Below are 14,199 nucleotides of genomic sequence, written 5' to 3' on the forward strand. Positions count from 1 at the left end.
TATATTGGTGACCCGGTTAGGTGGCTCACATCTGTAATCCCAGCCCTTTGGGAGGCGGAGGCGGGTGGATCAACTTAGGTCAGGAGTTCGAGACCACCCTGGCCAACACGGTGAAACCCTGTCTCTACTAAAAATACAAAAATTAGCCAAGCATGGTGGCAGGTACCTGTAAACCCAGGAGGCGGAGGTTGCAGTGAGCCGAGATCATGCCACAGCACTGCAGCCAGGGCAACAGAGCAAGACTCCATCAAAAAAAAAAAAAAAAAAAGCTAAATCGGGTAGTAAAAGCACTATACCATGAAGAATACACCAATACGTTCTACATTAACTAAAACATAAAAGAAATTTAGTGAAATTATGAACTTGACATCCTGTAAGCTCCTCTTTCATTAGTTTTGAGTAGCTAAAGTTTTGAAAAACTGTTCCATCTATGATTTCAATTTATTCGGGTAAAAACAAAAATTATATAAAGGGGGATGTGTGTTAGGGTTTTCTTTCTTCCCTTACTTGTTTTTAATTCAGACCACACAGGCTCTAGACTAAGTACCATGTTTTATTGGGTATAGTCATTATATTATGTAATAGTGACTGGCAAATAATATCTATTCAATAAAAATGTATAGACTATTCAAAAAATAATGAATGAATGATCTAAGGATATGAACCAACGTGTCAGCAGTTCAAACTGATTTCACAGGATTTGGGGGTTTTTTTGAGACAGGGTCTCACTCTATCGCCCAGGCTGGAGTACAGGGACACAATCACAGCTCACTGCAGTCTCCACCTCCAGGGCTTAGGTGATCCTCCCACCTCAGTCTCCCAAGTAGTTGGGAATACAGGCGTGCACCACCATGCCAGTTAATTTTTTGTATTTTTGTAGAGACAGGGTTTTGTCATACTGCCCAGGCTGGTCTTGAACTCCTGGGCTCAAGTGATCCACCCACCTTAGCCTCCCCAAGTGCTGGGATTACAGGCATGAACACCTAGCCTGATTTCACAGGATTAATCTTTGCAAAAAGAAAAATCAACTATATTATTCACAAAATCATTTTGATCCCTATAGAACTAGTCTTGAAAACAAAAAGCAACCTTTAGACAGTAAAGATACAGACATGGTAAAATCATGGGCTTATTTATGATTTAGTCATTAAATACTATTAATATTAATTTTACAGCTGAGAAGTTTTAATTTAAAAATTATGGTGCATCAAACAAGATAGGTTTTAAAAAAAAGCACACTGACTAATTTATATATGCCTAAATAAATGTACAATTAGGTAAAATAAAATTGAAAATATATTAAAAAGAAAATTTAAATTACTATTATGGATAATTATGGATTACTAAAGATAAAGGAAAAATACCAAAGATAACTGTTACCATATCAATCAATAGTCTAAAAACCTCCCTTTAATCATTTAATTCAAGTACGTAACAACAAACCATTTGCCAGAACTAAGAAACAAAGGACTAATGTCATCTTAATCCAATTCATAAAGGAAGTATTAAACTTACTTATCTCTCTGGGTGTCTTGGAGCATCCTTGTATTTTAATAATAGATTAAAAAGAGAAGAAAATTTATAAATGGCACTTAAATTTAGGATAGTTGTAATATAGAATTTTACAAATGTATTTCAGATTCTATGATAAAAATGGCTGCTCTAAGATAGTTTTCCTACAAAATCCACTCACCATTTTAAGCATCATAAGTTGAAATTAACTTTCTAAAACACAAACACACTTTTCTCCTTCAGCACAACGAATCATCACTTAAGCTCTGGACCCAGAAACACAACTACAGAGGTCAACTGGGTTTCATAACCTCAAAGTGAAGAAAGTACTGTTATCTCAGTGGGCAGAATGTCATGCTTTTGAGTTGATGTTTCTAAGTCTGGCTGTTTTCCATTGTAATTTTGTAGCCCTTCTCTCCCTTATTACTCTGTGAAAGGCTAGATTGGACAACAAATGTGTCAATTATATCAAAATAATATTAAATAGAGTCTAAGTACAAACTACAAAGCTTTCTACAAATAAAATGCATGAATGTTAATCAAAGTTTCTTAAAGTGCTTCTGGGCTGATCAGAAACAGACGCATCTTTCTGTTTATTTCTAGGTTCTGCACTCTATAATGTTAAGGTCAATCTTAACAAATAACCTCTGAACAAATAACCGCAGAATGAATTGTTGTATCTTCTCCCTGCCCATCCTTTGGAAACACAAACAAAAAGAAAGAACAAGAAGGAGGCAAACTTATAGAAATCAAAAACCATGCTATTTTTTTAAATGACAGTCCCACATCTGTCACCACTGATGACCTCTTCAGGTCTAATACCTCTCAGCCACCACTTTTAAATCCAAACTACTCTCTGCTTCTCATAGCAAGTCCAAAATGCACTGAAGAAAGTACATTTCTGAGCCTAAATTTACATATATTAGAGAAATTTTACTAAAGAGTCTCTTCTCTTCAGAGGTAAGGAGTAAAAAATTAGAAACAAAAGTGACTTGACATTCCAGATCATAACTATCCTAAATTTAAGATAGGCTTCCTTCACTGAACATAATATTAATAATGCTATTATGCTTATCAACACCTCAAAAAAAAGCAGCAGACCAAACATTCAAATTTTTTCGTTTTGCTTGGCAACATCAAAATACTGAATTTTTCCTGTTTCTTAAAAACTCACAGTAAGGTAAGAAAGGACATTCACCAGTGAGCACGCTTGATGGTAGCAAGAACACTTTATATTGCCCACAAACAAAAGAGAAAAAGTATTTTGCAGATGTATTTCCACTTAACATTAGCATAATTTTTTTTACAGCTTTATACAGGCTTTCTTTTAAAGCAAAAATCACAACATTCTTTTTTAAGTGTCATGCTAAAGATGATAAATTGTCTGGGTGTCTTGAAGCATCCTTATATTTTAATAATAGATTAAACAGAGCAGAAAATTTATAAATACCACTTAAATTTAGGTTATAATGTAGAATTTTTAAATGTATTTCAGATTCTATGACAAAAATGGCTGCCCTAAGAAGGTTGTCCTAATAAGTTAGGAAATAATCACCAAGATAAACTTTATGAGGTAGTTAACAGATTTGAAATCTAAATTACGAAAAAAACAAATTATGAAGAAAAAAATGCCTTTCAATGCTGTTTACATTTTACATCAAAACTTCATTAAGTTGTACAGAGTTGGTGAGGATTTGGGGAACCTAGCATTCTAATGCACTGCTGGTAGAAAATGTAAGCAAAAGCAACTTAGTGAGAAGATTCTAAATTCTAAATGTCATAAATATCCATTAGCCTAGCATTTCCCCCTTTTTATAATTTATTCTATAAAAATATTCCCACAAGTACCTAGATACACATCCAATGATACTCATTTAGCACTGCTTCTATCAACGATGAAAAAAAAAAAAACGACAATAACGGAAATATCCATCAATATCAAATTGTTTAAGTAAACCATGGTAATTCTTATATAAAGAAATACTGCACAGCTGTTATAAAGAATGAAGTATGTATATGCACTGACTTGGAGCAATCTTCAAGGGTACATGGTTAAATGAAAAAAAGGAAACTGTAAAATAGCATGTGTAATATAAACAAAAGAATTGGAGAACCATGCATCAAAGCTGATGGCAGTCATCTTTGGGTGTGTGAAGAACAATGTAAGATATAAACTATGTTTCTCTAATGTTTCCATGTCATTAAAGGAAGGCATTAATGTAATAACTTGTTTTAAGATCTTTTAAAATGTTATTTCTTAAATGCTTCATAGGAACTTTACAATGGCCCTATAAACACTTAGGTTTTTAAAATAGGTTCCATTCAACAAAATGTTGTTTCAGAACAGCCCTATTTTATAAAACAAAGATGAAACAAGTGCAAATTATGGTTTCAAAAATTTACACAGAAGTCTTGTAAACCTTATAAAAGCAAAAAATAATTCCAACATCAGTGTTTTTCCATAGGATTTTCTTTTTTATGTTAACCACAAAGGGATCTTTTAGGAAATCATATATAGTGTTACAAATCTTCCCAAAGCTTAATATTTATCTTTTTATTCTATGTTCAAATAAAATTAAATACTTTCATCAGCATGTAGATTATGACCCCATTTCTATAGAACTGTTCATTGATCCTTCTACCTGAACACATGGAAAGGCTAATGTTCACCTAACATTAATGATGGTCATTTCTGAGTAGTGATGGTCATTTTTGAGTAGTGATGGCCATTTCTGAGTGATGAATGTTGGGTAATTTTACTTCCTTCTTTGTATTCTTCTAAATTGTCCAAATTACTTATGCATATATGTCACTTACATAACAAGTCTTTTTAAATATTTTTAATTAGCTATTGTCGTTTACCTCCTTTAGCTTTTGATTATTATCTTCTGAAAATTCATGACACTCTAAGGCTCTAATTTTTAACCTTCTGGGCTCTAATGACCAGTCCATAAAAAAACAAGACAAAAGAACAATATACAACATCATGAAACAACATAAGATCCCACAGACTTAAAAGTAAGTTTCATATTTAAAACAGTCCTGCTCCGCAGTCACCTGGGTTAGGAACATCTGGGCAACACATTACCTCCACGATTTGCCACGTAACAGAGCTTGAATTCACATATATAAATTCATGGTCTTAATCTATGGGCCCAGAGACTAGGCTACCAGAAATCATAAAACATTAGGAAGATTAGCTATTAAAATTGAGAAAGCTAACAAAAATAAGGGCAAAGTTACAGAGGCAAGGAATTGGTGGGTGGAAGGGAAAGGAGGGGGAAAAAAAGAGCTAGAGGATATTTGAGAGCTCAGTATCTACCTCTAAATTTCTGAGGGAAAAGAAAGTAAATTTTTAAGTCACTAGAAATACTTCATGAGTGCTTCCGAATATTTCAATAAATTACAGATATTTAAAATTAAAATAAAACTCTCATTCTACTGTCACCTACAAATAAATTTATAAAGGATAAAAAACCAACTCACCTGCCTGTCGTACCGGGAATTCCACATGGTCAGAGACTATAATCCGAAGTAAACTGGGGGCAAAATTGATAATCTTGTAGGACTGAAATTACAAAGAAATGTTTTATAAAATAGTGCAATATAAGTGAGTAGCTTATAAGTTAGCACCAGTTACTGAATACATTACTGTCCAAATAGAAGAAAAACTTTTAAACTGAGACAAACCCTTCAAGGCAAAATGAAGATTACTAAAATACTTCAAGTCAAAAAATTTTCCTGAGCAGAAACTGAGGAATAAAAGAATATGAACACTTTTATGATTTTTTTTAACATATTGTCAGAATGGTCTCCAGAAGGAGTATACCAATTTACGCTCCCAACAGCAGCATATGATAATGTCCATCTATCTAACACAGGTATCATCATCCCTTTGAAACTTTAATGTTTTATTAATATTCTCAATTGCATTTTCTCTATTACTAAGGAGGTTAGATGTTTCCCTCTTTGTTGGCTGTTTTTTCTACAAATTCCTTACTCCCTTTATCTTTTTGTAAATGGAGTATTTGCTTTATTCTTAAGAAATGCTAAGAGCTATTTATGAATTTAAAATCTCAATCTTTTATTTGACCTATACACGGCAAGTATTTCTTCCTAGATCATTTGGGCTTCAATTTTGTTTATGGTATTTTTGACAAACAGAAAACAAAAAAACAAAGGCTACAGGAAATAGGAGACCTAATAGAACAAAACAGAGTAGATAATGTTACATAGTTGAGCATGAGCAATGGAGAGAAGCCAGTCCAGATTGGAACAGTGTGACTCACGAGACGGTGTTGAGCGCTCCGTCATCACCAGCTGCCCTCTACTGTTGTACTATCTTTTAAACTTAATGCCTAAGTGAGTCTGTGGGGATGAAGTTCCTGCTCTGCCCTGTGGCCTGAGTCACTTCACCCCACAGGTGTGCTCTACTTTGATCTGCTCCTGAGTTTGGGACCTTCAAAGCAAAAAAAATGCAGAGCATCCACTCCTTCTGATCACATTATATCCAGATGTACAGTACCTGGACTATATTACAGTCCTGTCACATTCCAGAGTCCACATATGCCTTTGTCCACTGACATTCATTTGAAAAGACTCAAATTCCAGTGAGGCCAAACCAGACAATGGCCCAGAGAGTCTGTTTAGCCCACCCCTCTCCTCAGAGCCTGGATCTACGGGGGCATCCCTTTCAATACACAGCTAGGTTTGGGCATACTACTCATTTTTTAAATTAGGATAGCATCTATGAAGGTAAATGTTTGATTACAAAATTAATTTGGAGACAACTGGCATTTTTAAAGTATTAATCCTTTTCATCCAAGAACATTGTGCTTCTCAAATCTTTCTATATCCTTCAAAAACATTTGAATGATAATTGTTCTTCCTTTCATCCTGTGTAGTCTTCAGATCTCAAATCTGTGGCATGCAAATTCTTTTTTATCCATAATTCAAACCATCAGAATTTTAAAGCAGTTTTTAAGAAAACAGATTTGTTCCAACAACAGTTGATAGGAGGCAAAATTAATACAGATTCACCCAGCCTTCACCTTCTACATATGCATTATAACTCATGTTTACAACTTTCTAAATACTGAAAGATCTTGTCATGAATCTAAGATTAAAACATCTATATAGTTTATTCTAATCATAAAAAAACTGACTTCCGTTATTTGTTTAAAAATCTTATTCCACACATACAAAATAACCTTTACTCCTAAATAAATGCTACTTATTTGAAAGTAATATACCTATTGCAGAGCCTACTTTTATTTCAACACTGTTACCATTGTACATATTTTGAAACTCCCCTTTTTGCAACTGTCTGCCATTTTTTAAAATGTCAGAAACCTTGTCTTCTTTCAGCATTGATTCATTCTATGTTAGCTTGGCCAGCTAAAACATTCAGAGATAAAATCAGATATATTTTCATACTACTTTACTCAGAAATAGTTACCCAATTTCTTTGTGCCTCTTCAGGCTTCGGGTTTCTAAAAAATAAACAAGACTAATTTCTCAATGATTTCCTGAGGATATTTTGTATCTGTGAAGTTTTCTGCAAATAAGCAGTTTGCTTAACTAAATGCTGCATTTATGAGAACTCAAAGCAAAAAACTGATGTCTCCTCCCATCCTCTGACTCACTGCTCTGCTACATTAACCTTTCTAGTCCTCCAGCACGCCAAGTTGAGGGCCTTTTCTGAACCGTTGTTCCTCTCAGTTCTTTGCCTGGCCCATTCCTTCACAACATCCAACTCTCTACTCAATGCCATTCTTCAGAGAATGGCTATACATCCCAACACTCCTGCTTGGGCTTTACAGCACTTATGACCTGAAATTATATAAGTTACTTGTCTGTATCCCCAGCTCCATGGGAACAAACTCTTATACCAATATCTGCAATATATTAACTCAATAAATATATCTGTGCTATTATATAAACAAATTATCTTAATAAAGGGTAATGCAAATGGCACGTACACATGCATGGAAAGCAGATATTCCAAAGCTTGGCGATGAAAGTAAAAACTCATTTCCCTACCGAGGCCATGGGAAGGATAATTTATTAAAAGACGACACCTTTCTGGATGAATTACTTCAGCAAGGTACCTACCCATTCCTATTCCTCTCTGCTGCCACTAATGGGACTTCTGGTCTATAGAAAATGAGAAAGACGTAAAGGGTTCACTCTTAATATCCTGAGATAAAACTAAAACTACATTTTCCCATAGAAACAATATCACAAATAGCAGTCAGAAAACTAGTCACTAGTAACAGAAAAATGCTGGCCTGAAAAAAATATATAGCTCCAAATGAGAATTTATTCATTGGAACACAGGCTATTGTGCAGAAGCTGCTTACTTTTCTAAATGGCAATTGACAGATCCATCAGTATACGGCGGAAGCTGCTCCCATTCCCTATGCAGAGCATACTGCTAAGGGGAGATCTAGACTAAAGTCAAAGAGGTGGACCGTAACCACTTATGGTGATTTACCCACCCATTTATCCAACAAAGTCGGATGTTACAGTGGTGGCAAAGGACAAGCATGCAAAACCCATGATTATAAGCATGTTTTACTACATGGTTAGGTGACATTGTATTTTGTTCTACTTACAGCCAATTCAAAAAACCTTAAAGCATTTCACTATGCTTTATGTAAAATATAAATGCTGAAAGAGTGTTATAGCAATAAGCTACCTTTAGAAATTGCTGGGGAAATCACGGTCTGTGATGAGGTGGGACACTATGGGGCAGGGCAGAGTGATGATGGAATGGATTTGGACTGAACTACCATCAAGAGTCTATGGCCATACCACCCTGAATGTGCCTGCTTTTGTCTGAAATACCATGGGAAAAAAATAGGACTGGGTCTTAAATGTTTCCTAGTTCTGCCGGCTTTCTAAGGTACTTTTTCCACTTCTATAACATCAACTGTACTTATATACTGATGAATCAGAAAGAAATGAAGGTTAGGTGAAGGACAGGGAAGTGTAACCTGATATCAAAGGAACACCTGGCCTCATTGTGAGAAGGGGGTCATAAACAGGCCAACTCCCCTGTTCATACTAGTAGACTGCAAATTCAGCTCGTTTTGTTCTTCCTAACTAACCCCTGGATTACTATTCTTCCAGCCAGCCAACATACAGTACTTTTACTCTGCAAAGTCTGTGACAGGTACTGACTTTAACTTCCCGCTATTCTAAGTGACAGTCCATTTCTTTTTGAGGCACCAATACATCATCTTAGGGCATTAGTTCAACCCAGCCTCCTCTCCATTGGCAGTGTTTTCACTCTCCTTTTTATCTATGGGGAATCCTGCATTCACACCTACTCCAAACTCCACCTAGATTACCTATTAAAATAATCCCTTTCAAAGATTCCCAACATGCAGCTGCCTTTTAAAGTCAATTCCAACAGAAACATTTACTTAGGACAATCACACTGTAGTCACACTTCCGGAGGCACAGAATCACCTGGGGGAGCTAGTTAAAATACAACTGGCCCCACCCCCACAGTTTCTGATTCTTTAAGTCTGGACTGAAGCCCCATAATTTGCATAATTTGTAAGTTCTCAGGTGATGCTGAAGCTCCAGGTCCTGGGCAACTCTTTGAGAACGCTGATTTTGGAATATTTACATTTTACAGGTTATCACAACCTAAAACAGCTATTGCTCCATCCCAGGGGTAGTTCTTAATTCCTACTTTTTAGTAAGGGGTCTATGATTCTCAAGTACCGGTAGGGAAGAAGAGATAAGCTAGAGTTTGGGGTCATTAAAATTTTGAAGTGTGGGGGTAACGCTGGAAAAACGTCAAGGCTAATCAGGAAGAACAAGAGACGGAGGAAAAAAGAAAAGTCTTACACATTTTAGCATTTATAAGAAATTTCTCCATACACATCTTGGTTTAATGTGTCTTAGATAAAGCAGTACCACCATGAAAACTGCCTATTCTCCCCAGAGCACTCTCCCAACAGCACTGCCCAGCGCTCCGCAAAACTCGGCCAATCAGTGTCAAAACAGTCCTGCCAACCCGACAGGAGGAGGCGGTGGGCAGAGTGCTCCACAGCAACACCTAAAAAGGGCTGGGTTTGGAGAAAAGATGAACTCAGATTTGAATTGTAAGTAAAATTCCCACCTGCTCCCCAAGTCAGCGCACTTAAGGAAAAGAAATCACATCCTGAAAACACTAGCACAGGTTGCAAAAACTGCTTCTTGCGGACCAAGTGGGCTGAACAAACTGCACTGGAGAAGGAAGACGACACGAAAAGGTGCAAAGGTGGCCAACAGGTGCGCGAGCTGCTCCGCAAAGATCCTGGGAGCCCTGCTCCACTGGACCGGGGGGGTCAGTGGGGGCGGAGGGCGGGACCCGCCGTGAGGCGTCAGCCCCAGCCTGGTGGGGGTGAGGACGAGGGGCGCCGGGGAGGGGGAGCCCGGCCAGCCGGCAGGGGCGCCGCTCAGGCGGAAGAGGGGCGCCGAAGGCCCTCTCCTCACCTGGTTGAGTTCGTTCTCGGCTGCAATCCGCAACTTCGGGTCGATGGTGCCCTTCAGCGCCTGGATGATCCGGTTGAGGTCCATCTCCCCGGGTGGGGGCTCCGCGGCCCCCGGACCAGTAGGCCGGACTGCAGCTTTAGTTTTCTTTTGACCCTCTCAGCCTCCTCTTCCGCGACCCCTGGATTACCTCACACCCCAATCCCCGCCACCGTCGCCACCTGCGGCCACTTGCTGCGCCACTCTGACTCCGCGCCCCCTGTCCTCCCTTTTTCCCCCCCACAACTCGCTCTCCATTCACCCTTTTACGACAGCCGGTGGGAGGCGGGAGAAGGAAGAAGAGGAAGCAGAGCTTCCTTTACGGCGGCCTCTTCCCCCTGGCGTGATGGTATGACCGGCTTCCCTTGGCGGCCGCCATGCTGCTGTACGGAAAGCGGCCTCGGCTTCTTTCCCGAGGAAGAACCTGCGCTCCCGAACTCAGGCAGGCGGCCGCCATGCTTCCGTACTATTAGCAGCCTCCCGCCTCTTCCCAGATGAGGAAACTTGAGCTGGCCGGGAGTCTCCTTACAGCTGCTTCCAAATTAAGCATATCTGGATGGTGTGACACTTTCTGTTAGTCCGAGAACTGTATGGGCATCGCAACTGGGCCTGTTTCAAGACAGACTTGTTGGAACCTTCAAATCATGTACCTTACAGGTGAGCAGGGTTCCTCCGTGTGTGGGAGTCATCATTCATTCATTTGCTTTCACTGAACATTTGTTAAACATTTATTTTTGAACCAGAGTACTAGGATTTTTAGGTACCACATTATAACAAGATGAATTCCATGCAAGTTAATGTGAAGGAACTCACAACCTGAGAGATGAGACAAATATAAACAAAAAAAATTTACAGTGTAGAAATGATAGGGGAGTGCTGGGAATAGAAGAGCGTGGTCCCTTTAAATAATAGGGATGGGGGAAGTGAAGTGCTGGGTAGAGGAGAGTGTGGTCCCTGGCTAGGTTTCCACCCCCACCGACCTAGGTGAGGACTGGCACTCCAGCCTTCGGGCCCAAATGTTGCATTTCCCAAGACCACCCTGGCCTGCCACTCCCCCATCCTGTGCCTATGAAAACCCCAGACCCTAGCAGGCAGGCACACAGGCAGCCAGACGTCCAGAGGAGCATAAGGGTGGAAGAAGAGGAGCTCGCTGGCACATTCGCAGACCATCCACGGGCAGAACGATGCGGAGTTTGGCCCGGGCTGTCGGAAAAGAGCCCGAGGAAAACCATTTCCTTTCTGGGCCCCTCATCTGCTGAGAGCTACTTCCACTCAATAAAACTTTGCACTCATTCTCCAAGCCCACGTGTGATCCAATTCTTCTGGTATACCAAGGCAAGAACCCAGGATACATAAAGCTTGCTGTCCTTGCGACAAGGTAGAAGGTCTAATAGAGCTGGTTAACACAAGCTCCCTCTAGACAAACTAAAGGAGCAGCCTGTAACACACACCCACTGGGGCTTCAGGAGCTGTAAACATTCACCCGTAGACACTGCCAAGGGGTCGGAGCTCCACAGCCTTCCCGTCTGTATGTGCCTCTAGAGGTCTGAACAGCGGGGCACTGAAGAAGCGAGCCACACCCCCCATGCACGCCCTGTGAGGGGGACAAGGGAACCTCTCCCATTTCAGAAAGATAAAGGTCACAGAAACTGAAAATTACATGCCTGAGAGTTTTATGAAAAATGTTCAGACCTTCTCAAAAATGTAGTGAAAGGTAAGGAGAAAAGTTATACTATTTCTATCCACTGTGGCCATATCTGGCGCCACAATTTCAATGGCATGAAAATATTAAGGAGCTAGTTTTTCCTGAGGTTAAGCCAGAAGCGAGGGTTCTAATTATATTTAGTAAAGATGATGATGTGGGCAAAACACAGCTGAGGGGACATGATCTTTTCTGGAGCAGGTAATTAAGATAGATTGGGTCAATTAACTGAGTTCAATCGACAGAATAGAAAACATGTGGCTGAAAACTTGGTGGCTTGAAAGCTTCCCCCTCAGTTGGATGCAAAAGTGCTTCGCAGTGAATTTAACATGTCTAATTGCTTCCAGTATTGCCCCTCTTTAATCCATTATTCACACTGTCATCAAAAGAAAGTTTCTGAAATGTTAATATTGCTATGTCTCTTCCTTGATTTCTCATCAATTTCAAGATAAAATAGAAACTCCTTAGCACTACAGAGTCTTATGAACAAACACTATTTCACTAAACCACTCTCTTGGACATCATGATTGTCTAAAATTTTTTTTTACCTCTGAAAATCTTAACTCCAATATCCTCTTTTATAATTAGAACCAATTCTTCCATTTCTCTCTTCCTCAAAAATTCTAAGCTTATATTCTAATTCAATCACTATTTCAGTTCTTAGTCTATCCATTACTCACTACACATCATTTTCTGCTATTAAGCCCCCAATTCAGCTTCTTAACTCTAGCCTTGACCCACTGTGCAAACTGACATCACTACAAATATGTGTTCTTTAATCAGACACAAGCATCCTATTCCTTGCCTTTAATCAGCACCATTTTCCATTCCCTCAGTGGTGTTTCAACTCTCAGAACTCTTCTCAAGCTCCCTACGCCTTCTCACCGAACCCTGCAAAGATGAGCAAAGCCCTCAGGCTCAACTCAACAACAAATTCATCTCTGCTTACCCCTCTCATCTCTCCAGTCTGAACCCAATTCTCTCCCATCTCCTCCAGGACCCTGTTCCATAAATCTCTCCTCTCTTAAATACATTTTTTCACTAAAATAAAGTTTAGTCATTATAATGTGCTCATTGTTGACAATGTGTAAGTTTTTTTCCTACCTTTTCAGCCTCTTTCCCTCCACTGATTCAACCTTGGCCTAAAAACATTTCCCCTAGCAAAAAAATAATCTTCAGTAATGCTAATGATTGCTCATTCTTTTCCTCTTCATTCCAAAGAATGGTCTTCATTCATTGTGTCAGCTTACTTCCTATTTATGCGTCAACCACCTATCCCCAGGTTTCTCCCCATCATTTCCCACTAAAACTGCCAAGCAAAGATGAACACCGACCCCTTTAGGGGCATACCAAATGCAAGAGACATTTTTAGTTCTCATCTTAAATTCTCTCTCTCTCTCTCTCTCTCTCTCTCTCTCTCTTTCTCGTGTGTGTGTGTGTGTGTGTGTGTGTGTAGAGAGAGAGAGAGAGAGAGAGAGACAGAGAGAGATCGAGAGAGATTGAGAGATTGGGGGAGGGTGTCTCACTTCCATTGCCTAGGCTGTAGTGCAGAGGCATGATCACTGCTCACTGCAGCCTCAACCTCCTGGGATCAGGTAATTCTCCCACTTCAGCCTCCCGAATAGTTGGGACTACAGGCGCATGCCACCACGCCTGGCTTTATTTTTAGTAGAGACAGGGTTTTACCACATTTCTCAGACTGGTCTTGAACTGCTAGGCACAAGCAATCTGGCAGCCTCAGCCTCCCAAAGTGTTGGGATTACAGGTGTGAGCCACCACACCCAGCCTCTAATATCTGGTATCATATTTCGTAATATTTTTAAATTACCTCTTTTCTTGTTTTCTCTTACAGAATACATTCCTAATCCTTTGTTTACTCAATCACCCAACTCTTTGACGCTTCTCAGGACTCTGTCCTCAGCCATCTTCTCTTTCTCGTCTACCCATTCTTCAGTCATTTCATCCACTTATATAACTGTAACCATCAACTAAACAAAGACAGCTTACAAAACTGGTTATCAGATCTATCTCTTCCCTTAAACTAAATATATCCAAATGCCTATTACATTTCTACCAATATCTATCCCCCAAATCACTTAAGGCACATGTCTAAAACTGAACTCAGATAGCACTAAAGATGATAGTTTGGAGAAGGGAGAGACTTAAAGCAGTTATTCCAATAACATAAAAGGAGAGATCAAAAACAGTGACACCAGCGAATGCTGGTGAGGATGTACAGAAACTGGATCACTTATATGTTGGTGGTAACATGTACAGTGGTACAGCCATTCTGAAAACAATTGGGCTGTTTCTTTAAAAAACTGAATATGCAACTACCATATGACCCAGCAATTGTACTCCAGAGCACTTGTCCTAGACAAATGAAGACTTGTGCTCATAAAAAAAAAACTTTGTGAGTGTATATGCAGCTTTATTCATCATAACCCAAATCTGGA

The 14,199-nt window shown here is 39.3% G+C and overlaps 1 protein-coding gene and 1 long non-coding RNA gene across 3 annotated transcripts in view; one reads left to right on the forward strand and one right to left on the reverse strand.

Annotated features, from left to right (window-relative positions):
- Window positions 1-10,311, reverse strand: part of IPO8 (importin 8) — a 67,091-nt gene extending 56,780 nt beyond the window's left edge. For both annotated transcript variants that reach the window (XR_012420103.1, XM_005570475.4), the window contains exons 1-2: window positions 10,006-10,311; window positions 4,999-5,080 (exon numbers count right to left, since the gene is read on the reverse strand). Coding sequence is in view for 1 of the 2 variants with exons in the window: in XM_005570475.4 (XP_005570532.1) it covers window positions 4,999-5,080; window positions 10,006-10,089 (166 nt within the window). In the remaining variant the exon portion in view is untranslated. The remainder of the gene's footprint in view (window positions 1-4,998; window positions 5,081-10,005) is intronic.
- Window positions 10,312-10,455: 144 nt separating this feature from the next.
- On the forward strand, window positions 10,456-11,341 carry LOC135966199 (uncharacterized). The gene is made up of 2 exons (XR_012420104.1): window positions 10,456-10,698; window positions 11,123-11,341. It is a non-coding gene; the product is annotated as an uncharacterized lncRNA (long non-coding RNA).
- The last annotated feature ends 2,858 nt before the right edge of the window (window positions 11,342-14,199 follow it).

The sequence above is a fragment of the Macaca fascicularis genome, chromosome 11 (genome assembly GCF_037993035.2).
Source record: "Macaca fascicularis isolate 582-1 chromosome 11, T2T-MFA8v1.1".
Classification (NCBI taxonomy): Eukaryota; Metazoa; Chordata; class Mammalia; order Primates; family Cercopithecidae; genus Macaca; species Macaca fascicularis.